This window comes from Arachis hypogaea, unplaced genomic scaffold (assembly GCF_003086295.3).
Source record: "Arachis hypogaea cultivar Tifrunner unplaced genomic scaffold, arahy.Tifrunner.gnm2.J5K5 arahy.Tifrunner.gnm2.scaffold_22, whole genome shotgun sequence".
In the NCBI taxonomy this organism is placed as follows: Eukaryota; Viridiplantae; Streptophyta; class Magnoliopsida; order Fabales; family Fabaceae; genus Arachis; species Arachis hypogaea.
This window is the reverse complement of record NW_027255450.1, coordinates 118,164-144,853: the sequence shown is the minus strand read 5'-3', so window position 1 is coordinate 144,853 and position 26,690 is coordinate 118,164. Positions and strand designations below refer to the sequence as shown.

The window sequence follows — 26,690 nt, the reverse complement described above, 5'->3', positions numbered from 1 at the left end:
TAGCTCTGGATCCCCCCTCCCTGCTTGCAGAAATGAATGGATCAGAAGGGGGCTGGGTTCTATTTCCGGGCCGGGCGGGAGGTGAAGGCCATAAGATTGCCCTCCCGGTAAGGAAGAGAGGAAAAGGGTGCTGTCATCTATCTCGACCTGTTTCCCGAGGCGTAGAAAATCCAGACCGGCTCAGAGAATCACTGGCGCTATTTAGCCCTTCGTTTTGCCATTCGAAGGACTACCTCTGCCTTCCCTTTTTGTAACATAACCAGGCGCCCCCCTTTTCAATCACTAAGAAAAAAAAGACCAATCAAAGCCCTATCTAAGTAAAGCTTCGTCTGTTATTTTTCCGGCCCCAGGGGAGTTTACTCAACCCATTCCCCAGTCTTCCGCACTGCTCAAGTAAGTGTGCGTGTGCGACTCCGTATGAGGACCTCCTTCCCTTCTGCCCACTCTCCGTTCACACGGTTCTCAAAGCAGAGGAGGCTGGTTGGGCAGCTGGTACCACGAGCCCTCTGTCCCACACATCTATCCAGAAGCAAGTGTAGTTCACCGGTTCCACCGAATGCTCCTATCTCTCGGCAAAGATCGTGTGAGTGTGCAGTTATGCTTCGGATGCTTCGCCATAGAATAGATCGACCCAGTTCCCGTTCTTTTCCGGTGCACTCGCTTTATATCTCCGACACACTAGGCTAGGAAGGACGCGGTGGGAAGGAAGCAGCCCTAGCCTCTGTCCGGCCGATCATTCCGCTGGCATCTTGCATTCACGCCTCCGTTTGACTGCCACTCGGGGATGGAGTTGTAGATACGTTAGTCTTAGCGGATCGTTGGCTCCGCCTGTTATCTCCTTCTACGACATGCTGTTGTCGTCGCCATATTCCTTATGTAACTAAGTCATCTCTGCCTCGCTGCGGGTCAGCACCTCCGAAAGAAACGGAGGACTTCATTCAGTGAGTCCGCGATCGCCCTCTAAACGATCAGAATAAGGTAAAGCTTGAAGATAAGTTTTGTACTCTATTAATTTCTCAGTCCCTCTAGTCGGGTGGGCGCCGGCCGGTCTTTCGACCAGATCCCCCTAAAAACCGTACGTGCGGGTCTCCCCGCATGCGGCTCACGCCATTCGAGGTGGCCCGGCCCAGCATTCATTCGCAAATCCTGTAGTGAAATTGAGACTGCTCGACCTCGGAAGCTAATTCGCGTGTAGGCAGCGCTGTCTGTCGTACCGTTGACTCTATCTATTCATTGAATTCACTTTCATTTTTTTTTTTTATAGGCTCGCTCCCTCTTTTTCCAAGAATTAATGCACTTCCCTTCGGAGGGCCTTCTCTAATCTAATAGGGGAAAATCCTTCCATTTCCGTCAAATGACCCGGCCCCCCAGGCTCTTCCACCGTCCGGGCTCCCTTTCCTACCTATGCTATGCTCCCCCGGCACAGGCCTACCACGCTTCGCGCCTGCGGCGTTTTCGCCGGACGGTCTTTGCCAGTAGTGCCATCCTCCCCGCTGGCTGTATGGGCGGGTTTTCCCTCGCTGCTGCGTTCTGTTAGGCTATGGATTACAGGAACAAATGTAGTTGAATGAGACAGCAGGCGGGTTACACGTTCCGCTGTGCCGAGATGTGAGGTGCAGGTGGTGATGATCACCCCGGGGTATGCGCTAGCGCCCTTGACAGGCACTCCAGGACCCGCCAACGCTCATGAAAACCCGGGTCGGCCATTTGTCTAAGGGCCTCCATTCATCTGACCGGAGGTGTGGATAACGAGGCCACCTTCACAACCCTCTCCCTTCTGTCCTTATGTTGTAGTAAGGTAGGGCGGTTCGCTTGAGTTGCTCAACCGCCCCTTAGCCCGGTGCTCATGACGCGCTACGGGACCTTCACCGTGCCGGGGGACCAAGCAGGGCATAGCTAGCGGCATAGGAGCCGACTCGGCGTCAGCGGCTTCGTGCCGCACTGGAGTAATCCAATATGCGGTTCCGCACGTTCCACCACTTCTCCGTTCATTTCCAATACTGATCGTGAAACACCATGAGCAGCTGGATGTTGAGGTCCGAAATTCGAAGTGAAATTTTGGAATTGCCCGTTCCTAGTCGTCATGGGAAAAAAGGAAGAAATAAGAAAGAGATTATTCCCTAAGAGCTTGTCCTGTACCAGAAATGCATCTCCTTGCGTGCGAGATACTTCTATGCCAGCCGTTATTCCCGGCTCTGTTATGAAAGAAAGCGGCGGACTCATCTTACATCCCTAATGAGGGATTTTAGGGGATTAGGGCTCTCCTTTATCTCCTCCACCCATCCCCTTCTTCTATGTGAGGGGGGGCTTACTTAGTGCTTGTGCTAAGGCGCGGGTTGATCTCTCGGCCCTTCCCTCGCTTCTTGACTGGCTTGAAGAACTTGGACCCTTGATTCATTCAAGCCTTCAATCTCAAGCAAGCTTTGTTGAATCCCGGTCTCCGCCTGTTGAATCCTTCTCTCAACTTCTGATAGCTCATACATAACGGAAGACAACTCGTCCCTTCCGCCAGGTGGCACGTTCAGGTCAAAAGACGGTTGCTTCGAAGAGCTGGCACCGCTTCCACCCTCCTCTCCCCCTGGAGCCATCATCTTAGCCAGCTCGGGATCCAAAATAGTCAAAACTACAGCTATAACCAGCCCTCCACCACACCACCCGAGCCTACTAAAAAGAAAGTGGAGAGATTTGGTGAGAAGGATGGATTGGAGTTTGACAAGAAAGAGATTGAAATCCATACCAATCAATAGAAATGAAAAATAGAGTAAAAAAAGGGGGAAAAAAAAATGAAACATTGAAACACGTCTTTCCTTAGTCATGGGTACTCCCCACACCCCAATTTTCAAAGATTTTACATCTTCACGATCAAGCAAGTATTTAATCATACCATTGCTTGTTCGTATAAAATAGACCAAAAATCCTAAGATAAAAAGAACACTCCAATCAGATATACCTTGCATCATCATTCACTGAGAAACATTGATTCCCTCCAGACAGAAAGTTCATGTAGGAGTCTTAGTTGAAGCATCGACTTGAATCTCTTCAATGTCAGCAACTTACTGATTGATTGACCCATTCTAGAGAAAGTGCTTTCGGGTATACTTTCTTTAAGGAATGTGGTTCTTGCTCATAGCCCCCAAGACCATGAGGGAGCCCCCTTTTTTTTACATTTACAAAGGGATTCAGACAGGGAAGGCTGTTAAGCATGCAGACTGATTCTCTTTTCTTACGTGAATTAGATACTACTTCTTTCTTTAGAAAAAGTTTTTTCTTCTCTTCTGAAGCCTATAGTCATGACTATAGGCAAGAAAGAATTGAACCTAAGGCCTGCCCCCGAAACATTCGGAAGAAATGCTGCTTTAGATCCCGCCCAGATCAGATCAAGGGCGGTCCATTTTTTTTCTTTCTAAAAGAGCGAAAGTTTACGGGTGGATGGGTGCTCTTTAGGTGTTTACTACCTCACATCAAGGTGACAGGATTCGAACCTATGGCCCTCTGTACCCAAAACAGATGCGCTGACCAGACTGCGCTACACCTCGTCTCACCCCCCTCCGCATATAGATCCACCCGATCGATGAAGACTCGAACCGAACTCGCCCATCCTTTTGGGCACAGGGACGCGAGAACCAATCCGAGTAATCAACCGCTTTTTTTAGAAAATCTGCCTCCAGCAAGCCACCCCAACCCTACCGCCAAAAAGCCGTATAGTGCAGGAGCGCTCACATTTTGGCTTCCTCTTTCATTCACTTTCATTTTTGAAAATCCGGCTCGCTCCCGGCTACCTGTCCTTTGGACCCAAAGCCCGCTTAGAAGTGGATTCGAACCACTGACACAAGGATTTTCAGTCCTTTGCTCTAACCAGCTGAGCTACCTGAACCACTTTCCTAAAGTCTGTTTTCTTCATCGAATAGCGCCCTACCTTACTTACCACTTTACTAGTTAGGGAAAAGCCCTTTACTAATAACAAGAAAGGGCTTTTTTCGCTTGTTTAGTATTGCAAGCTTTCGAGCAGCTCTTTCAACTGCCGCCTAATCCCCTCTCCCAACATGCTCAAGAACCGAGAGCCGCCCAGGCCTTCAAGAAACGGGGGAGCTTGCTTCTAAAAAGAAGATAGGCCACAACGCGCAACGGGCTCCCCGCTCCTAGTAACTAAGTAGTGCTATTCTGTCCTCCGGGGGACTCCACCAACACCAAGAGGTTAGGTTCTTTCTCTCACGTAATTTCGCCCGCCCGTTCCACTTCCGTGCCGGAGGAAATGGGATTCGAACCCATGATACAATCTTCTTGTATGTAGATTTAGCAAACCAATGCCTTAAGCCACTCAGCCAGACCTCCAATTGATCGGAATTTGATGTGCGGTTGGTTGCCCAAAGGGCTATCTGATCCGATCAACTGCGTAAGCCGTAGCGCGCTAGCGCGCGTACTCTTCCTCTATCTATGAGCGAGACTCCATCAAAATCTGCCACTCGTTGGGCGACGCCCTCTTTTCTATGAAGACCGACCCCACCACTGAATGATGAACTTTTCCAGTCTTCGCCAATGCAAAGGCGACCTGGAGAGAACACAGAGTAAAGCCCTTACCCGCCTGAATGGAATTCATATCTCCTTCGTCTGGTCGAGAAGGGAGAAAGCCCGGGGAACTGGCTCACAGAAGAAGGGGACTCTTCTAAACCATTAAGGAGAAGTCCATTTTCGTCATGATCGATCCACGTCCTACCATAGTGCCCGGAGACCCTGGCTTGCTTAGCTTACAAAGCTAGCTTACTAACGCGAAGGCCTTTAGGGGCTTGCTTAGTACTTGTGCTAAGGAGCAAGTCTCAGCTTCACGCATGACTAACATACCAAAAGGCTTAAACTAGAAGAGAAGGTACGAAGTCACTCTGCGCATAGCTATGAGGTACCAGAACGGAGGTCGGAAAAAGGCATAAACTTTAACTAGCAGAAAGAGTACATCCATGTACGTAGTCACTCATATAGCTATATGAGGAGTGAGGATAGGATCTCCTGCCTGTCTGCAGGCCCGGATACAAGATCCAACATCACATACACTCTTTATTGACTAGAAAGGGGAAGCGCTATGAATCAGTACGTGAACGATGCCCCCGTAGCCTTCTCCTATGGGTCATTCCAGGTATTCTGGTTAAGTAAGTTAAGTCGAAAACGCGTTCTCGATGGAGCAACTTGCTCATTTCATCGATTTCCCACTCCTAAGGGAGGCCGGCTAAACGAAAGAAAAAGAACCTCCTAACCTACAGAAGAGTCCAGTCTATCAAAAAAGATTCCATATATTACATTTTTTTTCTCACGTCTTCTATTAGAATCTTTGCGTTCAATCACAGATCCTGGCATAAGATCCCATTCCCGCGAAAAGGCGGGATGAGAACCCAGGTCCTAGGCCAAAAGACTTTACCAGCTAGACTAGTGGAGCTGCACTCATAATGCCTGAACCCCCTTTAGGTGAAAATGAAAAGGCCCCGCCCATCAACTTCTGTAATGGAAGCTTCGGCCACTTCCTGGTTAATAGCCTACGGCTAGCTTGTCCCTCTCTTTTTAAGAAGTGTTTTGACACCCCTATCTTTCTTGCTTTTCCGATAGCCTTTAGTATAGGAGCATCTCTAGTGGTCCCGCCTAACTCTTCGTTATCTGTCCGAATACCTATAACTATCTTCCTCTGTTCCACGAATAAGTTAAGGGACTTGGAGTACCCGCCGGAATGAGCTTCCCTCCTTTCTTCTTTCTTTATACTTAAGTATGCCCTGAAGACAGAATGAACGGATCGAAGACCTATTCTGATCTCAAAATTCACCTATCCCTGCCTTATTCAACTCAGAACTCAAAACAGGTCTTTTGCTTCCTACGCTCTCCTTCAACTAAGAGTGATAGGAAGTGATGCCTAGCTCGACCGAAAGCTAAGGGTAAGAGTGGAGTCGTAGAAGCGAGAGGAAAGTTGTCTCTCGACTCTAGGGAGAGGATAGAGAGTTCCATGCCGTAATATTGTAAGGAAGGAAGAAGGGGATTGGTGTCTTCCTCGATCCGCTACTCTCCCAACCAGGGTGGGTAGCTACGTACCTTCCCGCTTTGATGATTCCAGGAGCGTCAAGCCACTGTACCGATAGGTGCAGGAGCGTAGCGGTTTGGTTTGCTTAGGTAGTGTTTCATATATTTCCTTTGTGCGGAGAACTCCCCGAAGGTTCTAAACAATCTTCATCGATCATCCGTTCTGGTTGGTTGTCGTCCATCCACTGTTGGCCTACGGTTTGTGCTCGACCCTCCTTCTCGACCTCCCTTTCGGGTTGATTGGCCTCAACTAGCTGCCCATGGGTGAAAAAAGCCATTAGGGCGGTTGTTTTGATTGTCTTAGATGCCCCGATAACGTACTTGGCCTCCTAACTACTTTATAATAAGTAATAAGGAAAGGCCAATCCCCTATCCAATTTCGGGGGACGAGGAACTTCTATTCTTTTTCATTTCGAATGCAGCGGACAGTCAGGAGGTACACTAGCTGGCAGGATTGCTTTTGAATCGAAAGACGTTAAACAACAACAACAAGCACTCAAGCTACAAGAGAAGAGGAAGAGCTACAACTGCTACAACCGAAATGCCGATACACTAAAAGGATTAAGGCATCAGAGAAAAAGAATGATTTGACTCCTCAATTACCAAGTGTGGGTAAGGTCGCCAGGAAAGACCCTCTTTTTTGGGAGATTGTGTAAGCATATGATCTTCAATCCTTACTTGGAAGGAAGACTTCTCTAGTTTTGAACCTATAGAATTAAGCTAGCTATCACTCTTTTCTGCTGCCAATGGATCGAGATGATACCCGACACCAGCATTTAGTTTAGATGAATACTTGAAAAGATGCCCTGAAATCGCACGGTTAGGGCTGCGAACCGACGCTCAGACTCCTTTGATTAGTCGGACTTCTCGCTAAATCTTATGCAAGAAACCCTAGTGTTTTAGAAAACTCTTTCCGCTAGTGGTCTCTCACTTTCATTCCGGATTGAACCACTCGTCGCTCACTCTTCTTTTCAATCCTTTAGGACTTTAAGATATGTCCTGAAAAAATCATATTTTTTCCCTTTTCTAAGAATCGTCATGATCTAAGACCCCCTTGACTGACTTAACATGCATTCTAGCAGCTTCTGAAATGAAAACCCGATCCATGGAACCATCTTTTCAAAGAAAAGAAAGAGCTTGTTGAACCCGTCCTCAGACAGACCACTGGCACCCAATCTCTTTACTAGATTGGACCACGGGTCGTCACTCCTACATCCAAGATGTGGCACATCCCCCGCGAGAAGGAGGGGAGGTGGTTATTAGGATAACCCAATTTTGGTTCTGGATCAAGGTTTTCCAATGGGTGCTGCCCTTGTCATACTGATCTGGAAAGAGTGCTTTTAGGTGGGATGACTAAATGAAATATCAAATGGGCATGATGAATTCCAACAGGCCTCTCATCTCTAAGAGGTTTGTAAGGGTTTGTTCTTAGGATGCCTTGTTGAAAGATATGTGGGAGGAACCACAATACCTTAACCTCTTCCCGGACCGGGACAAGTAAGGCCCCTATTCCGTGCAGCTTTGCTTTGGGTGTGAAGTACCGGAATAAAGCTCTTTCGCATTAGGAAGGGACTGGCCATCTCTTTCTGATCCGATGAGTTCGGTCCTTATGATATTAGAGTGTGCTTTAAACCGCAATAATAATCTATTCGCTCCTCGCGGAATGGAAGCCTTGCTTCCTTTTCGGGTGAATCGATTTCAGTATGAAAATCCCCCCCCCTTTTTCTCTGGTGAAATGTACGACCTCCAACTGAACCTAGCCCAAAAGAGTGTAAGCGAGGGATTCAAAACCTAGTTGATCACTTATAAAGTAGAAAATCTTATTCTATTTTGATTCCCAACATGCAGAAGTAAAAAACCTATTAACAGAGTGAGATAGAAACTTTTGATGGAACCTGATGATCTTCGAGGCCGAAGGGAGCTAGAGTTGAAGCTGGGGCGGGAACTGTAGGAGCTCCAGCTCGCTGAATAAGCCACCACAATATAGGAAAAAGAAGAAGCTACAGGAGAAGGATGTGTATCAGGTGCGGATACCTGTTTAGAAGGTGAACCAGCAGAGTCAGATGCAACCGGGCATGAAGCAGCAAGTGCTGTAGATCTGGTAGAACTTCTTATCGGATATGTTTGGTTAAGTGAGGTGGCGCAACAAGCCGAACCACATGGGTCGAGTAGAAAGCAACCAAATATCCGGACTTCGGAGTCGGAATAAGAATTCAAAAGAGGTTTTAGTTCGCACTTAAAATCCTAAAGAGGCACGAACTTGTCGAGATGTATGGGGTTCCCTTTCTTTCATTCACATTGGTGAGGTTGCTTGATTGTAGGGGCCGGGAAAGGGTCTGCCACCACTGACTCAGATTTTTTTGTAATCGATGTAGCTTCGTCGTCTGTCTCGGGATCGGTAGTGTTCCCCCCATCCCTTAGTCTTAGCTTAAAGGATGTTGATGTTTCTTTTATTTAAGATACAATCTGTAAGTAAGTTACCAAAACTTTTTTTGTTGTAGCAATACAAAACACCCATGGAAGAGTCAATAGAAATAGAATTGGAATCCCTAGAGAAGAGAGTTCCCGAAAGGAGAGGGGGAATTTACCTGTTCTGGAATTCACCACTACAAAAATCACATCCGATTTTAGCGGCAACCAAAGCTACTTTTGAACCTTTCTTAAGCTCAGAGCAGAGTAGCTGGAAGTCAAGTAGAAGAATGAGTCTAGCGACCAGGAAGCATAGATAGCAAAGGCGGAGATGGTACTTTAACAGTAAAAGGAGGATCATATGCTTATAAGATGCAATTTGAAATCACGTACTTACCCCGGCCCGAATCCACTAAAAAAATGGGTAATGTTGGCGAATCTTCTTATTATCGTATCGAGTTTCAATTCGACAAGTACCAACAGGCCGAAAAAGACGAAAAAAAGGCCTTGCATACTCGAGAAGCGGATTCAATAGCAACCCCTCTTACTGATGATATTCTTGACTTTCCTTGTTAAGGTCCCGCGGTAAAGTAAAAAAAAAGCTAAAAGTAGGCTCGCTATTGCGAGCTATACGAGCTGTTTGCCTTTATACGGCTTCGCTATCGCTCCTATGAAGTGGTGGCCTTCTAGAAGCTTCGCCAGAAGCAAGCAAGATGAGGTCGCTCTCCTCCGCTCGTTCCGTACTTGACTTACGAGCTCGTGTAGTACTCGCCCCTATCTCTAACTCTAAAGGGGCTTATGCACTCCACTCGCTGTCTACTAAACGAGCCTTAGAGCGAGCGAAGCCTTCCATTTAGTGGCTTCCCCCCTTATCCCTCACCCTACTCTTTCATTTTCGCTTAAGCTTCCCCTGTTGTTTGTGGGATTAATTGATTGGATACCCGAGAACCATAATCTTTACTAGGAACAGCTTCTACGACGATAGGCGTAAAGGCATGATTAGTTCCACAAATCTCACTGCACTGACCATAGTAAACCCCTTCTCGTTGTACCGAAATAGAGATCTGATTTAAACGACCAGGTACAGCATCACATTTGACACCTAAGGAAGGTACAGCCCAACTATGAGGTACATCAGCAGGTGTTACAATAATACGTAGATGAGTTTTGGCTGGTACAACCACTCTATTGTCCACTTCTAATAAACGTGATTGACCCAATTCTAGATCATCTTCTGGAATCGTATAACTGTCAAAAGTGAGTGACTGTTCATCGGAACTGTTATAGTCTGAATACTCATAAGTCCGATACCATTGATGTCCAATAGCTTTGATAGTAATGGCTGGATCTACTACTACCTCGTCCATTGAGTATAACAGAGCAAATGATGGTATAGCAATGAACATCGGGATGATACTAGGAAATATGGTCCGAAGAATCTCGATAGTAGTTCCATGAACAATCCTTTGCGGGATTGGGTTTTTTTGATAGTGGAAATGCCATAAAGCGCGAACCAAGATCCGTGATACGAAAACCAAAATCAGAATGAGGAAGAAAAAGATATCGTGATGTAAATCGATTATTCCTTGCATCATAGGACTTGCTGCGTCTTGAAATCCTAATTGCCATGGCTCCGCTGCATCACACAAAGCTGCTTTATCGGGTAATATACCCAACCTATTCGATAGATCCAGGGCATCCTTATAGGCTTCACCTTCTATTCCGTTTTTGTTCAAATCATCTAACAGGTGCTCCAGAAAAGGGATATTGTTGCTTTCGCCATGTAAAGCTTCGGCCGCACTCAGAACGTCTTGGTCACTCTTGTTAGTCATCAACTCTCCCAATTTATCGTGTATATCAGATTGAAGCTCTACTATACGTTCACTGTCCGGACCCGGATGATCCTCATCAATACCATGAGTCTCGTAATTATAATTAGAAGGAGCCGGCTGCTCCACCTCAACATCACTTGCTATGGAAGGTAATGAGGGGACAGATGGAACCGAGTCGGCTGGTAAGGGTGGCAGGTCAGAAGGGACCGATGGAAAATCATTCCACATAGAAGCTGTATCACTCGAAGTTGAGTTAAGACTCTTCTCATCAAATAAAGAGATGCGTCGAACGTTGTTAAACATAGTGATTGATCTAAAATAATTCCCTCCAGACAGACTGAACTCTGAACTCCGTCAAGCCTGTAGGAGTAGTGAAGAACTCTTGTGAAATGTGCTTGGTTGTTGACCAAAGAAAAGCATGGGAGTAGAAAGGCGGTCGAGTTAAGTAAAGACTCAAAACAATGAAATCCTGGAACACTATCTATATCTCTTTTTCCTCAAAGACAGAGCATTTTCGATCTTAGGCGAACGAGGGTTACCGGCTCTACGACCTCGCAAGGCGCTACTGTAGTGCTCTTTGGGCCTGCCGCTTTCTCAATCGAAAATGAAAACTGTCAAGAGCAGCCCTGCACTGCTCTATCTATGTAATTTCTTGATGGATTTTCTGCCATCACCTACGCAATTTCAAAGTTGCATTTTTCATGAGAAAAGACACAGAATAAAGGCAATAAAGGCTGCAGATGGAGGGAGGGAAGGATTCATAGATGGCATCGAATCAGCCAGAGCCAGCTGTTAGCCTTACTGCATTCGCTGAAATAAGACTTTCATTGATACTTGAACATCAGACTGACCTAAAGAGAGAACTCGTACCATGATTAGCAGACGCTTCTCAACTCTATCGATTTCAAGCAGACGAGTTGAACATTTCCTTACCTTGCAAAGCAATAGCGCTAGCCAGGTCAAAAGCCCATTTTCCAGGATTCTGTGGGCAGTTGCCGCTTCCCTTATATATTCTTAGCCAACGCTTATCTCATCCCTACGCATCTCACATTCCTCAGAACTCTTTTCTTAGGATTCACAGGTCTTGCTTGATTTCCCTTCTCCCGTATTATTGGTGCGGCGGGTAATAATAATAACCATGTCCCTTCTTCCCCTCGTAAGGGGCCCCCTCCTCCTCTCACTCGCTGACCGAACAAAGAGTTCGTTGTCGGGCGATCCCGTTGATGAGGTTGCTTGCGTCGGTGAATTTACTTCGAGGAAAGCAATAGTTGCCGTGTACGAATTGGGTGAAACAGCTTTTCATGTAAATGAGAAGGGCTATGTTTCGGTTTCTCCGGGGTGAAACGACTGTGAAAGAGGGGCTTTAGCCTATCTCTGAGCTTTCAAAAAGAGGCTACGTCCGGGCATTTAGATCGGCATTTCCTGTTTAGCCACATATAAAGCGGAAGCCACTTTGAATGCAAGACTTTTATATCCCCTCTCTTTAAAAGTGAGAGGATAGCTTTACCTCCTGCGCAATCTATGGCAGGACCGCCCGTCTCTACTTCTATATAAGAGATCCAGTTCTGTCATTAGCTCTGTGATTTTTGAATAGTGCACTTCTTGGTGAAAGGACGGGAAGAAGGACTTATTAGCCGTATCTAGCTCCTTTTGGCAATGGCATTGAAAAGCCCGATCTAGGTCATCCAAGTAGAGAAATTGAATAAAATAGGGGCGATCACAGCTACTCTTTGGCAATACATTCTCTCCGGACTCAGTTACAACGGGAATTACCATATATTGAGCATATAGCTCCATCAGAAATGGATCCTTTACTGCAAATGAGACTTTCCAAGAGTCTTGCGGCTTTAAAAGGAGGAAGCATGATCGCAAAGCAAGAGCTTTTCAGCTTTCCCCCAGTCAGAAATGTGAGCTAGGTAATCTCTTTCACTCTTCTCCTTTCTACATGCGAAAGAACTTGGGTGAAGGACCCTCTTTTAAAATGAGATTGAGAATTCCAACAAGAGATGTGAAAAAGGACTTTTTCCCTGGGATCTACGAAAATATAATAGAAATGATTGGGTTTACCCGTAATTGGGGATCTCAAATCAAAGGGCTTGACCCGTGGGTCATCCCTCTCCAAAAGAAAAGAAGGACTTGAATAGTAGAAAAGGAAGATGGGCCAGATATGATTTATCTATTTCTAATAGCGCTTCCTCCCCTATCGGGTAGTTATAGCCCTATCTTTTAAGTATAGGAAAAGTCTTTCCATTTCGTTACATACTAGCAGTCTCATCTTCTTCTTATTCCTGGTATGAGACTCCCTATAATTAGAAAGCATGAAAGACATAGTAGACATCGTAATGACTCTTCGAATTCGGTTATGCGTGCCTCCGGTGGCCTCTTTCTTCCTGCTATTAGTATCTCCACTCTCAGAAGTCAATCTATATAGGTTGTAAAGGAGTTTACCTGTTCAGGCTTTTCTTCTTAAACTTGGCATTTCTGACTGGTACTGGCTGGGCGAAGTAGGCTCGCAGGTAAAGGATCAGGCCTAGGCCTAACTCTAATGGAAAGGGTACTGGCACTAGAGAAATGACCCTAAGGGAGACTTCTAGTAAGATAGCCCAGAACTCCTACTACTTCTAGTTAGTCTACCTACGTCATTCTTTCTTTAATTGAATAAGTCAATATCCCAAGGTCAAACCTAGTAGAGCTCCTAGCTACCACAGAAAGGAAGGGAAAGCGAACCACAGAGAAAGTAAAGGGACACAGAGTGGGATAGATGCGGCTCTTCACTCAATCAGTCTATTTTCCCTATGGGGGAAAGCTCAATCCCAACTCTCGAATCTAAAGCCTAAACCGTCTAAGGTATGAAGTGACTGGTTCGATAGGGCCAGCACATAGTCAGAGTCTTCCCTGCGTGCCTAACATCCACTCTTTCTAGTCGAGTGCCTTGCGGCGCCTTGAACGATGAGAGAAGGCGATACCGAATAGAATAACTCAAGGGCACTGGCTACTCCATCAACTCAATTTCGTTGCGTAAGTGAGGAGGCCAGTCTTCACTTGAAATCTTTCGTAGGCTCATCTCGTCGATTGGCATTCCGATCCTGGTCATTCATAGATAGTCGGCACTTTTAGTCATAGGCTATCGCCCATTCCTGATAGCCGCAGCTCTGCCCGTTCCCTATTCCATTAAAGAAGAATGAATGGGAATTGATCTTACAACGGCTGGGCAAAATCCATCTCCTTCCATCTCTATTTTCGCTAAACTTTATTGCTTTCATGAAGCCGACCTTCAAATCCATCTCTTCCATTTTCGTAGATGGAAGATCCGGTGAATCAATTCAATTAGATGCGGTGCTTGTCCCTCGAAGCGAAGGTAAAGACCAAGACATTGGGGATTCTGAATCTGACCGCACTTCCCCCAGGTCGAACGGCTATCGATCCTGGCCCGATGAGAAAAGGGTTGAACTCATGCTTGCCTTAACCTAATATACTTGGATCCCGGATTCAATTCCATTAAGGCATTCATTCCCTTCATGTAAAGGAAGAGTTCAACAGAAGTCATCTCTCGGACACTGGCTGTTCTTTCTACCGCTCCGTGGGCTTGCTTTTTGGCTGCTTTCTTTCATATGGGTGGGTGTAAGGTTCCTAATATTCTAACTCAGAAAGTCTAGTCGTTCTCTCTTCCTGACCCTTCGGCCAAGCCGCTTTGTCTGTTCATTGGATTGATGTCTGATAGCCTTTCCCTCGCCCCAACCGCTGTCATGTCCCGCTACGCTAGTTATACTTTGCTTTCCTTCCTTGACCTAAGAAAGAAGGCTAGTCACTTCCCTTATTCAATTGGTCTTTTTCTATCGAGTAGTAACTCTTGGCCTCTTTCTGTCCTGACTCGGAAATGAACCCGATGGTCAATCTTTCCCTGGCTTGAGAGGTTTCAGGTTAAGCAGGGGATCTTCACTCTAATGCTTTCATTCCTTCAGCTTCAGATAGGTGGGCTCATTTCCTTTCTTTCTCTCGTCAACTGGGGAAAGCGGCTCCGTTCCTCTTTGCTTTGATTCGATAGTTAGAACTCTTTGTCTATTGGTTATGCCTAGGGCAAGACCCTTAGGAGACCATGAGGACAAGTCCTTCTCTTTTTCTCTTTCTCTTCCTTTTCACTTCGTCCCTTAGAGTGCGGTGCTTTTCCCTCTAAGCTGGAACAAGGGCTTGAAGAGGACTTTCTCTCTATCTCCGAATAGCCTTACCTTAAAGAGGAAGAGAAGTTCTTTGGGCAGATCGTAGTAAGGAAAGGAAGTTAGGTACTCATTATATTATAAGGCAGGTCAATCATTTTTTTTCTCTATAGAAGAGAAAAAAAGATGCACTTGAATCAGCTGTTCCCGTATCTGGGCATACCTTTCACAGCTATATTCAAACCCGTGGTCGCTTAGGTCACGAACCGCAAGCAAGACTATTTCGAAGCAAACAGTTGCCTTTCCACTACGAGATTAGATAGAATGCCCGGGTAGCTCATCACACCTAAACAAGAGCTGAGGGCAGCTTCAGACTGACTAAGCCGGCATAAGTTCCCAGACTAGATCCGCGTCAAAACCACACACAGATGATGGCCTACCAGCACCATAGGCGGCAGCAGAAGGGCAGCAACATTCGGAAGATAGTCAGCACTCACAGCAGTAGAAGGAGAGGGAAGAGAAAGGATCGATCCGGCACAAGGGAATTTCTTTAGGTAGGTAAAGGCTCAAGGCCTAGCTCTTAAAGCTTTAAAGCCTGCTTAAATGAATCGTCGTATAAAGAATATGAGTCTTCTATATAAGTACACAGGAGAAGCCAGTTTCTCTTCTTCTGCCCTCTCTTCCTGACTTATTCAATGTCGGCTAACAAGTCATGAGGAAGATAAAAGCTCCTGCCTCTTCGAATTTCTAGATCAGTAGTTCATTACGCAGACAGCCTAGCACAACTAACAGAGGAAAGCACTGCACAGTCTTCAATCCGAGTTCTCCTCGGCTCGGGTGAATCTGAAAAGTAAGTTAAGGTAGTGATAGACGGTAGGCTAGAAGGAAGTTCCGTTCCCTAGCTTCCTGATGTATGAAAAGGTCCCCTTCCTTATTGACTCAGGAAAGCACATGGTATAAGATTCTAGACCTTATATCCTGATTGCTTTTAGAGTCGTGGGTCTCTCGTTCTTTTCTTAGCTTCTAGTTAGAATGGGAATAGTCTAACAACCATCGCATATGTACTGTTTTGCCTCCTTTCCTTCCCTGGAAAGAATGGATTGTTATCCTTGGAGAGCTAATGGTACTGGACTGATAGCGCACTGATTGAACCGAGACTGGGCTGAGACAGCTAGGATGGAATCGAAAGCATCTCCGCTGACTAAGATGATAGGGGAATGGGAAGACAGCCTGCTCTCCTTACCAACAGGACGAGAGAGAGTCATTCCGCCCTAAAGGAGGATTGATTACCTGAGGAAAAGAACGTGCTTCAGGAAAGAGGATGTAAAGGATTTTTCTGAGAGAATATGATATCACTAAAGGGAGGATTAGCGGGGCTAAGCTAATAAACTAAGGAGAAAGATCAATCAACGGGATTGAATCTAAGGCTGAACCTAGAAAGATGAGCATCCAACGGGAGAGGGAGGAATAGCAAGGCAAATAGCCTATATTATAATAAGAAATTGCAATCGCTGCCATTAAGAAAGACAGCCTGGGGCACGAAGCCTTTCCTTCCTTTTCTAATTCAGCCCTTGGCGAGTTAGTCCAAGAGATGTTCGCTGAGGAAGAGGCATTCAGAATCGAACAAGGAGACAACCGTTTTCATCTTTTCAGGAAGTCAATCAATAGTCTAAGATATACCCACGGGCAGTCAATCCGATTACTTCTAAGCTAACTTGAATCAGCCTTCTCCTCCTTATGATCAAACCCTGTTATGGAGACTTTGAAAAGCAGTCTACGGCACCTAAACAACCGCTAGTGAGCCTCGTTATGCCCACCTTTGGAGCAAAAAATCCTATCAAATCGTCTACTACTCAAAACATTTCAGTCCTCTAGGTGGCAGATCCTCGAGAACCGCTCAACCCTTTTCAGGAAACTACTTATGCTACGCCACCCCAAGCAGCGGTCGGGGCGCCCATCGACTGAAGGCGGGGTAGGATTCGATCCTATTTGTTTGTTTGGCAACCTTCCACCCCATTCATTTTTTCTCTCCTTACACGCGAAACAAGGAGTTTCGATTCTCTTGAGATCGGGCAGCGGTGGGATTTCCATCGAAATGCACCGGTCGCTTCAATTCTCATTGCAGATTGGACCAGCCTTTGAAGCCTGAACTCTGACTTGTTACCCGGATGGGAAACAGTTCGAAAGTAGCTAGTCTTGTCCTCTTAAAGGCCACTAATCTTGCCTGTTCCCTGGGATGTCTTTCCTGGTTAAAAAACCTCTACACCTGTCTCGACTAAACGACCAACATGTGTTAAGCATAACACATGCAATGAGTACTTGACTTTATCAAGTAAGCTATTTATAAAGCTTAGCACTTCGCTCTTCGTGCAGGCTGGAAGGCTACACTCACTAGGCTTCGCTAAACCTGGTCTCGGGTATCCCGAAGCGTATATATGGTAATGCCGCAGGTGAGACCGTGGGATGGCGATTCTTTAGAAAGATTGGATTTGAAATTTCTGTATATAAGCTAATTCCCGCACCACATCTTTCATCTTACAACCCCATAGGGACATCTTCTAAGTACTTGACTTCTCGACTTCTTACCTGTATTCCTTCTCTTACTAGCCTAGCTTGAATATTTCTTTCTAAAAGACTAACGGCAAAGATTTTCTACCTCCTGTAATGTAAGCTCGTTACGCTTAACGCCCACTTACTTAAAGACTCGTTGGTTCACGACTCTATAAATGAAAATCTTAATTTGAGTCGTTACCTACAGAAGCGGTTGCCCTTCTCCGGATTTACCCGGTGAGGGTGGCGCTTGTGAGTCAAAGTTGACACTTTCCATGTATGGATCATACCTTTGGCATCCTGGGACAGTAGCCCCAGGTACTGATGAAGTGACTCCCGGGTAGAGAAAGAAAGTGCTGGCAGAAAGGAACTCTCAAAGCATGGGGTTTCGCCGGGCGAAGCTCCTATCCCCAATGTTGTCGGCATTTCCGTTCTTTGCATGTTAGCACTTTTACCTGACCCTTCGTCACTACTTTCTGATCATGTGGATGCCGCTCTTAGAGAATCCGCGAAAGGAAAGGACACTGTGAGGGAGATGGGTCCTAGCTACTTCTTTCATACCAATAAAGAGAAGAAGGGATGCTTGCTATCATTCCAGTGCCACTGTCCAATCAGTGAGTCCTCTTTATTTAATCTAATTCCCAAGCAAAGGATTAGAAGGTAAGGTGCCAAGTTCAAGGCAAAGCTTAGTCGGATTCTTCCCCTAGGTTAACTACCTTTAGCTTTCGATAAGACAGTTCAAGCAGAAGACTAACTTGAGGATGTCACGTGGAAGCTTTCCTAAATCCATTTGACCGGAGCCGGAAAACTACTTCTATATGTAAGGATATACCACCCTGTGAGCCTTCCCAAATTCAACAGATTCCACTATAGCAACTAAACTCTTCAGATCAGGAATCGCCTTTCTTATCTATTTTCTTTCACGCCCTGAGCCTGAGCTAACTCATTTATCTTTCGGTCTAGTCCAGTTCGGCGTAGCTCCAAGCGAAAACATCAAAGAATTTTCTGAGTAGATCCATGTACTGTCAAATCTCTTTCATTTGAGAAGCTTGCACTTAGGAATACAGGGCGAGGATTGTCAACAGGCCCGAGATCCATTTACTTGACCTCGTCCTATGTAGGGGGCACAGGCTCTACATCCTATTCTTGAACTGACTCTCGTCTCTTTGCTCTTTGTTTGACGGAGACAGAGTTTATAGACATTTGGAAGAGATCTGAAAGAAAGATCTCCAGAACTTTCGGCGTCAGACAAAGTTTTCGGCGCAGGGAGCGGAGTTGGCAGGTAGCCCAAGCCTATGTTTTATGAGATCGACGTACTGGCCGGCTAGCCAAGCTTCCCTTTCTTCTTCACTTAGATGCGGCTCGAGGGGCACTTTTCTGCCTCGACCGTTCTTCACTTCAGCCCGACAGGCTCCTCAAGGTCATAGCCCATGTCCTTCGCTTCTTTGCAATCGGACTTTTCTCTTTCTTATCTCACCATCGGTGACGATTCTTTCCAGCGTAGAAGAAGACTTCCGGGCTACCCTGTGAAAGATGAGGAAAAAAACCTTCCATTGAGAGGACGAATGTCGCTCCATTAGGGTCCTCTGCCTGAGAAGGTTGCTGTAATGCAGGAAGTGGCATCTTTACCGAGAGTTGAAGTAATTCCCCCAGCCCCAGTTTAGAGATTTCGTCAACGGGGTCATGCTCTTTGAGATAGCGTTGACCGTAAATCCCTTAGCTTTCGACTTTGGGATTCGGAGAGGTCTACGAACCTGTGCTTCGGCTTTCGCTGGCGGGCTTTCGTCATCCATCCATCCATCACTGTCTGGGCTGGGCTGGGCCGTCGTTGTAAAGACGCGCATCCGTACAGACAGTATGCCTAGACTCCTTTAAAAAAGGGCTTCTTGTCGGCAAATACCCAGTTTATCCCTTCTCATCAACGTATTTGAAGCATTGATGAAGGGTGGAAGGTACCACGCTGTGGATCCAAGCAGGAAGTTTAGGAGGTGTCACCGTCAATCACGTAAGAAGTGACCTCAGTCTTCAGATCCCATGTTTGGCACACACAAGAGACGAATCTTGCCGATGGCTCTTTGCGAGTCGGCATTGTACCCCGGAATAGTCACCTTGGTCTGACTTAGCCGGCTCGTAGGAATGAATTCCAAGATCGGCTAGGGCCCGCAGTGGCATCACGTTGATGGAGGCCCCAGGGTCGATCTCTACCCGCGGTAGCCTTCTTTCTTTCGCCGATGTCACCAGAGGCCGCTTATGTATGCTTCTTCCTGTCCAGCAAGATGTCTTCTGTCGAGAAGGTTATATCTGCACTCTGGACTTTCTTCATTGGTGCTTCCATGTACTCATCTTCGATGCTTTGAACTTCCACCCTGTTGACATGTAGGGCATACTTTTCTTTGCTTCCTTCCTACTACTAAGCTGCTTTCTTTCTTTATAGGCTAAAGCCTCCTATCTACGGTAGCTGACGCAGCAAGACCCGAGGAATCGGATACGGATCTTTTTCAGTCTCTTTCGCTGGGGCAAAGCAAAGAGGGAGGCCCTTAGACAACCGCCGATACGATGAGTTAAGCTAAAACATAGGACAAGCCGAGCTAATCGATGGATACTAGCCTATAGGTCTAAAACAGAATCAAGATATAGAACAGCATCACCATCGGCAGACACATAAGCAGATGAAGAAAATGCTACTGGAATGGAGGAAAAACGTACGAAAAGTCCCAAGATGAAAAAGACTTCCACAGGAATAGTAGGATATGGAAAAAATGACATGGTTGATGCGCTACAGCAACTTACTACCTATTAAGAGAGCCTAAATTCAAGCAAGGGTATACAGACTAAAGTTTTAGTAGCATCTTACTTTCAAAACGAAATGGAATAAGAATTAATAAGCCTTTCTAGTCACACTAGATGTATAAACTAAATAGTTACGGTCAACCCAAGGGAAGGGGAGGACCCGGCATCCTTCCTTCTTCGTGAGTTCGTATGAAACTGGTGACTAAGCCTTTTCCTTCTGCCTTTGCTACCGCCCGCCTTCTAAAGAATTTCATCCTTAAGCTGGATAGCCTTTAGGCTTAGTTAGTTAAGAGTAATCCCCCCCTTGCCTTTGAAAGCAGTCCAATACCTGTTATTCATTCTTTAAGGCTTTTTGCCGGGTAAGATGCTAAGAGAGGAATCACTGCTTATCCATCGGGTGTGACTGAACTACCTTCCCAGAACCCAGAGCATAGCCTTAGACTGATTCTTCTACCCTTCGCTGTGGGATGCTTACCGGGTCTTATCTCCTTATCCGCTCTTTAACGTTCGGATCTTTTCCCCTTCCCATGAATCCGTGTTGAGGAAGGAAGTGAGATAAAGAAAAGGAAGATCATGCCTTGATAGAAAGGGAATCCTCATAGGCTGCTCTCGTAAGCGCTATAAGCCTAGCCGCTGCAGCTCTTCTCGTATCCGTTGTTGCTGGTTTAGAGAAGGCAGTGGAAGAGAAAGTAGCTGCGATTGCTTGGAGACCTCTTGAATCGATTCTTACTTAGACTACAATAATTATTATAACCACAACTTGTCTTGTCGTACTAGAAGTTCGAACTAGAGGCAGGAAGTAAGTACTGGCGCAGGGAATGGAGTTTTAAGAACAGGAACATCGGGGAATAGGATCCCGCCTCTTCCGTCAAGAGGAGTCGCTTTGGTTACGCAGTTCGGTTAGCTGTAATGTAATGTCTTTACCGATGCGCCCCTTTCTTGATTTAGGAAAACCTCTGACAGAGGCTGAATTTGGTTTTCAATGCTGTTTTCCATTCATCTCCTTCCTTCTTACTTGACCTCTCTTTATGTCAAATCCTCTTTTTCGTCATTCTTCTCTTTAAGAACGGCAGGCCTAATTACGACTTCGAGTTTTAAACCGGCCCAGTCCCGTCTTATCGCATAAAAGAACTTCCGATCGGGTTGCTCATTTGCGAGCATGGCGTCTCTCATTAACTTTAAGTTTTCTGCCTCGCTTCTTCTTTTATTGAAGTTCCTCCCAGATAGTAGCCAGTCGATACTCGAGAGCAGAGATAAGATCTCTAACCAGCTTTGAGTGTTGGGTTACCTTTTCATGGACATTGTCTAGCTTGGAATGAACTTTAGACACAGATTCATTGATTTAAACCAACAGCTTATTCTGTACCAAAGCATTCTCTGAGTTAAGGAAATTTTCATGCTTAGGAGAGCAGGCATCTTTTTCAAAAAGGTAAACACGCGCTTTAATCACCATAGAATAGATCGAGGGAGGTTCGAACTCCCATTGCTTGCTTGTCAGGCTAGATTCAATCCGATCTTGTTTGACTGCTTATATACAAAAGAGGTTAACCCTTCCAAAGAGCGCTATTCGATAATGCCTGTCTAGCAGGCTCCCGGCTAACCCAAGTGAACATTCACAAATCTGTCCTACATTCATCCTTGAAGGTACTCCTATATGAGCGGCTTAAGGAGATTTATGTCCTCCCTCAGCCTCCCCGCCCATTCCCGGAGATTAGTCACATTCCCTTATGCTTTCGGTGAAAGGCAATCTCCTTGCGAAGCTCGATAGCCTAAGGCTCAACCTCGCATCAAGGCATGTCACAGCAGGGTCTATCTTTATAAATAGTAAGGCTGGAGTGTCCCGGTGAATGCAACATTCGTGGACAAGTTCCCTTAGTAGGTGCTGCTTGAGTCGCCCTTGCCTCTTTTTCACCTTCTTTCAGAGACCGATTAGCACAAGAACGCCACCACAGGTTCAGGATTCCTTCCAAACCTCTTTCTTCTTCTCCTTCGGTCCCTCGATTCTTTTAGAATAGGGCTACGCTCACGTTTCACTATGTGAAACTCATCCCTATTCCCTCATACTTGGAGTTAGTCTAATAGTCTTTTTTTTCGCTCGAAGAGCACAGATGCCTGTTCCGCTAAATAACCCTAACTCGTCGTCTTAATAACTCCGCCTTAATCTTTCTCTGCTGAAATGACTCTATAATTGCGATTTATCCTATATTAGAGAAAAAGGGCCTTTGAGATAGAAAACTTACCCATACTCTGCCTCACCCCCACTTACACATAGACGCCTCCAAGCTCATTGCGAGCTCACAGTAATGAAACCCCCTAAATAGGAAGAGGGCCCTTAGACGGAAGATCTTCCGAAATGGAGCCCGGGTCAGTTTCCCCCGCCAACGCCTGGTCGACCTCTCCTTCAGTAATGAAAGCATCCATGAGTTGTGTCCTTGGTCAGCAAGCCATTTACTAGACTCAGCACTCAGCAAGAAGTTCACTGATTATGAGAAAAGGTATATGGTTCTAGAAAAGACCTGTTGTGCTCTTACATGGGCCTACGCCACTACATGTTGAACTATACGACCATGCGGATGGACCCGCTGAAGTATCTAGCCAGCCCGTGAGGGAAGGTGGCAGATGATACTATCAGAGTTCGTACGTCACCCAGAAGCTCTAAATGAGTAAGACAAGGGGCAGGCAATAGCAGACCACCTGCGGATCATCCCGTGCCTTACTATTAGCTTTATTTTTGGACGAAGCTATTCATTGGCAAATCTTCTTTGATGGAGAACGGAAATGGAGTTGGAGCAGCCCCTTTCTACATGCTATCTTAAAGCTTTCCCATAGCTGTCAAGTATCTGTTCTTTCACCGAACCGACTGACTTCTCTCGATTGACTATCTTGATGCGGAGGGGCCGGAACCCGCTTCTTCCAGAACCAAGATCTTCCCTTTCTCACAGAGCAGGCCTTTCAGTGCTTTCTAGCAGCCGTGGGAGCCTTTGGCTTAGCCACGCGTACCGACAAAAGAATTCTTCACCCAGCAAAACTCTAGCTATTGACTTGGATGTGTCCTCAGTCCCATTTTGATACAAATGTGAAACGAAAGTTTTCATGATCTTGATGTATGCTTCCGCCTTCAAAATGAAGTGAAAACGTGAATCTACGAGCGTAGGATAAGATAGCCAGCCACAGGTTCCCCTACAAACTATTCGAGCTATAATTTCTTATTGTTCTGATCCAGTTCGCCTTACTCTAGTTACCTAAACCGCTTATCAATGGGTATTAGGCATATGCATTTTCATCTTCGATTCCACCCTGTTGACATGTAGGGCATACTTTTCTTTGCTTCCTTCCTACTACTAAGCTGCTTTCTTTCTTTATAGGCTAAAGCCTCCTATCTACGGTAGCTGACGCAGCAAGACCCGAGGAATCGGATACGGATCTTTTTCAGTCTCTTTCGCTGGGGCAAAGCAAAGAGGGAGGCCCTTAGACAAATGGGCTTTCGGAAGAAGGCGTCGTCCGCTGATGATCTTGAGGTTGGGAGGCGGGTCAGGGGGAGAATGCTTGTGGATAGCCCGCGAATACTCCTTACTTAGGCTTTCCCCCCGGAAGAGCTGATGCTACTTACTAAGAGACTTCCTTTAGTGAGGAGAGAACTATAGGCTTTAGCCCAAAGACAGAGTCAGGGATTTCTTAACAATCTAGTCCCTCCTGAAATAAGACAACACAGGGGGTGGAGTGAGCCTAGAGTAGAATAAGACTCCCTCAGAGACTCTCAACTCATACCAGGGCAGGCAGGGAAAGACTGAGACTACCGATACCGAGCCGGGGTTGATGAAAGATCACAGGATAGAGACCCTACGGTTGGTCTCTATGCCTGCTTCACTTCGTAGCATTAAGGGGACAGTGCAATGAGGGAAATCGACTAGGAACGCGATGTCTTCCCATAAAATGAAGAGTGGAGGGGACTTTGCCCTTTTCGATGGGGTCAAGCTTCTTGTATCGGGTGAAGAGAAGGGGGTGGTAGGCTTAGTAGGGCTCGAACCTACAATATCACCGTTATGAGCGGTACGTTTCAACCAATTAAACTATAAGCCCCTACGGATCTCTACATGCAATTCGCTCACTTCGGGAAGAGGGAGGGAGGAGGCCTTTGCTCTATCTGCTTCTTCCTCTTCCCAGGAATGAACAATTGGATAAAAAAATGATTTTCTTCTTTGTTTGTATTTATATTATATATAATAAAATAAAGATTAAGCAAGCGGCCCTTTCGTGACCCGCCGGTACGCTTTCCGGCTCGCAACGACTCAAACGGGCGGGGGCTATCTATTTGCTTGCAATGCGGGCTGTTCGCCTTTCGGAAAGGGTTCGCCTATTTGATTCAAAAGGCGCTACTAAACTACTAAAGTACAGCTAGTGTAGAATGCCGTTCACCCCGAAATCCCTTCTTCTTCAAGAGCTCCCTATTCTCTAGCAGCCCCTTCTTTCACAGCTCCTTCTCAAGCACTTGCCATTGTCTGGAAATTTGCCTTGCCCCATTCCCTTTTCTTGTTGGAGGGGCGCATCAATTCCTTGCCTTTGCTCTCATTGCTGCTTGAAGTCCAGTCTTTTTTTTAAGTGAAATCCCAAAAATGGAAAGAGTCATTGTCGGGATGGAAAGCTACTCTTCAACCACTTATTTTAGCGCTATGCACCTAAGCTCAGTCTTTCTGGCAGCTATCTTGCTAAAAAGTTCCTTTTTCTTCTCTCTTTATGCTCGAAATCGTACTCATTCGACATCTAATTCCATGGGCTGGGCATAACCTCTTTAGCTCATTTTTATCTTTCTTTGACTTTGAGGAAGATCCCACGAATCGTCTTCTATCGACATCGTCTGCTTACTCTTATCGTACGCTCTACCCAACCCAAATCGTCTGGTACTTTGTCCGCTCTCCCTTTCCTGGTGAAGGAGAGAGAGTTTTACAAGCTGATGCAGCTAAGAGAGTCTCGTTGAAAGCAGGCCCTTAAGACTGACTGCGACTTTGACGACTATTTGAACTAGTTTCAAAGGCTTGATGGACCTTTGGGAGTGAATCTGGCTAGGGCGCCCTCGTAAGGCGTAGGGTAGGGATTTGAAACCGTAGCGTAGGCGAAACCTGGCAGCCCGCCCAGAGTTTGACCTTATCCGGTCCTGGAAGGAAAGCGACTCTTTTCTTTTTCACCAGGAACATGAACGGCATTCGTCAGACTTGAGCAGTAGGTTTCGACTCGGTCAGCTGTAAGGATGAAGATTGACTTCAGCTAAAGAGAATGAATTGACTTCGGGTTCACACCGATCAACGAAAATAAATAAAGAAATGACATATATAAGAAGAAAAATCTTTCAGTAGGCTAATCTTGACAGTTTCCATTTTCTATTGAGAAAGCGGCAGGCCCCAAGAGCACTCCAATAAGTGCACCGAAAGGGCTGCCGTCCGATGGGTACACTATCGACAGGTGTGTCTGGTCTAGTCTAGTGACTCTCTTCCTACCGCTAGGAGTGAAAGACCCTATTTCACGCCTATAGACGAAATCTGTCATACCCACTCACATTCTTTCTAGTGAATAAGCAGCGCCGGGCTTGGTATGGATACGTATCATCAAAGCTTCGTTTCCTTTGTTCGCCCCGTTCTAGTTCCCTTTTTTGGCTTTATTTTAGCCCACATTGATCAATAAGAATAGCAGTCGTATAGGTTAGCGCTTCCTTGCTTGCATCCTTTCCTCTCTTTCTTAATGAAATAGATATAGATGTCTCGACTGCCGAATCCGTATCCTGCAAACAACTCGATTCTGTTGATTTACTGTCCATTTGTCCTTCAACCGGATTAATGGTCAACGACTTTGACAGCCTTTCCTTCACACAAGGTTTTGAATCCCGCTTAGGACAGAAAGGGGGAGTAGCGAGATTACGATTCCTTCGTGGGAAATCAACGAAGCTTACTGCCCAACCTGCGCTCCTGCAGCTTTTTTGTTAAGGCCCCAGCTCTTAGCCCGGTTCTTCTCCACCAGCTGCCTTTATCAGCTGCTATGGTTCCCTTCCCGAATGCGAATCTCTATCTCTTTGCGGCTACAGCCTATTCTAGCCTATTCTAATAGGACCCATATTCAATTTCTTAAGTGACTTCTGAACACTAGCTAGCTCTGGACCTACCTATCTTAGCCATGAGCTATCACCAAGCTGAGTTGAAAGAAAAGTGAAAACATGCCTTAAAAACTTATCTATATCTAAACGCGCCCGGTTTAATGAGAAAGAAGCTAGATCATGCCTATGTGGATGACTTGAATAGTCGGGTTCAAGCCCAGCAGGAGTGCATCCAGGCCAGGTTATTCGCAGGGAATATCAAAGACTTTAGGAGGAGTTGGTTGAGGGCCTATATTTCTTAAATAGAGTGACTGGCCCCTAAAGGGCGGAATTCCTTTACTTCTATCTCTGTTGGTTGGCGATTTGCCTTTGAGCGAGTAAATCCTATCAGCCTGTCAGCTCAGCCAGTGAAGTAACTTCCGTTCTTGGTTCACTTTACGATGTAAAAGTCTATCTTCTTTTTATTTTAGTTCTTTCCTTCCACCCCCTATGATAAAGCTTTGAAAAACTGCCCTTTCGTAGTCAGAATTTCGTGGAAAGAAAGTTCGAGGGAAGATTCTTTAACGTTCGTGGCAGTGAAGTAATGAATATTATTATTATTATTAACTCTTTTTAAGGAGTGAAGCGCGTTTCTAATGTAAGCAAAGACTCTTTATTACGGTCTCCGGAGAGAGGTCTGAGAAAGATCACCCCTGCGCGGGGACCTAAGCCCGGAATTCCATTGAGGAAGATGAAGAGTCTTTCGATTCCTACATCTTCCCCCCAATCGTTAGTAGATATTATGGGCCTTTGAATTCCTTGCTTATGGATGGGAACATG

The 26,690-nt window shown here is 45.9% G+C and overlaps 1 protein-coding gene, 2 non-coding genes and 1 pseudogene across 3 annotated transcripts; 1 reads left to right on the top strand and 3 right to left on the bottom strand.

Moving 5' to 3' along the window:
- The first annotated feature begins 36 nt into the window (after positions 1–36).
- LOC140183375 (uncharacterized) lies at positions 37–3,968 on the top strand (annotated as a pseudogene).
- On the bottom strand, positions 3,462–3,536 carry TRNAP-UGG (transfer RNA proline (anticodon UGG)). The gene has a single exon. It is a non-coding gene; the product is annotated as a tRNA-Pro (tRNA).
- TRNAF-GAA (transfer RNA phenylalanine (anticodon GAA)) lies at positions 3,801–3,874 on the bottom strand. Its single transcript has one exon. It is a non-coding gene; the product is annotated as a tRNA-Phe (tRNA).
- A 5,089-nt stretch (positions 3,969–9,057) lies between the features above and the next one.
- On the bottom strand, positions 9,058–19,672 carry LOC114926177 (cytochrome c oxidase subunit 2-like). Its single transcript, XM_029296747.2, has one exon. It carries the CDS (start codon positions 10,596–10,598, stop codon positions 9,363–9,365), a length of 1,236 nt encoding a protein of 411 aa, XP_029152580.1. The 5' UTR covers positions 10,599–19,672; the 3' UTR covers positions 9,058–9,362.
- Positions 19,673–26,690: the final 7,018 nt, after the last annotated feature.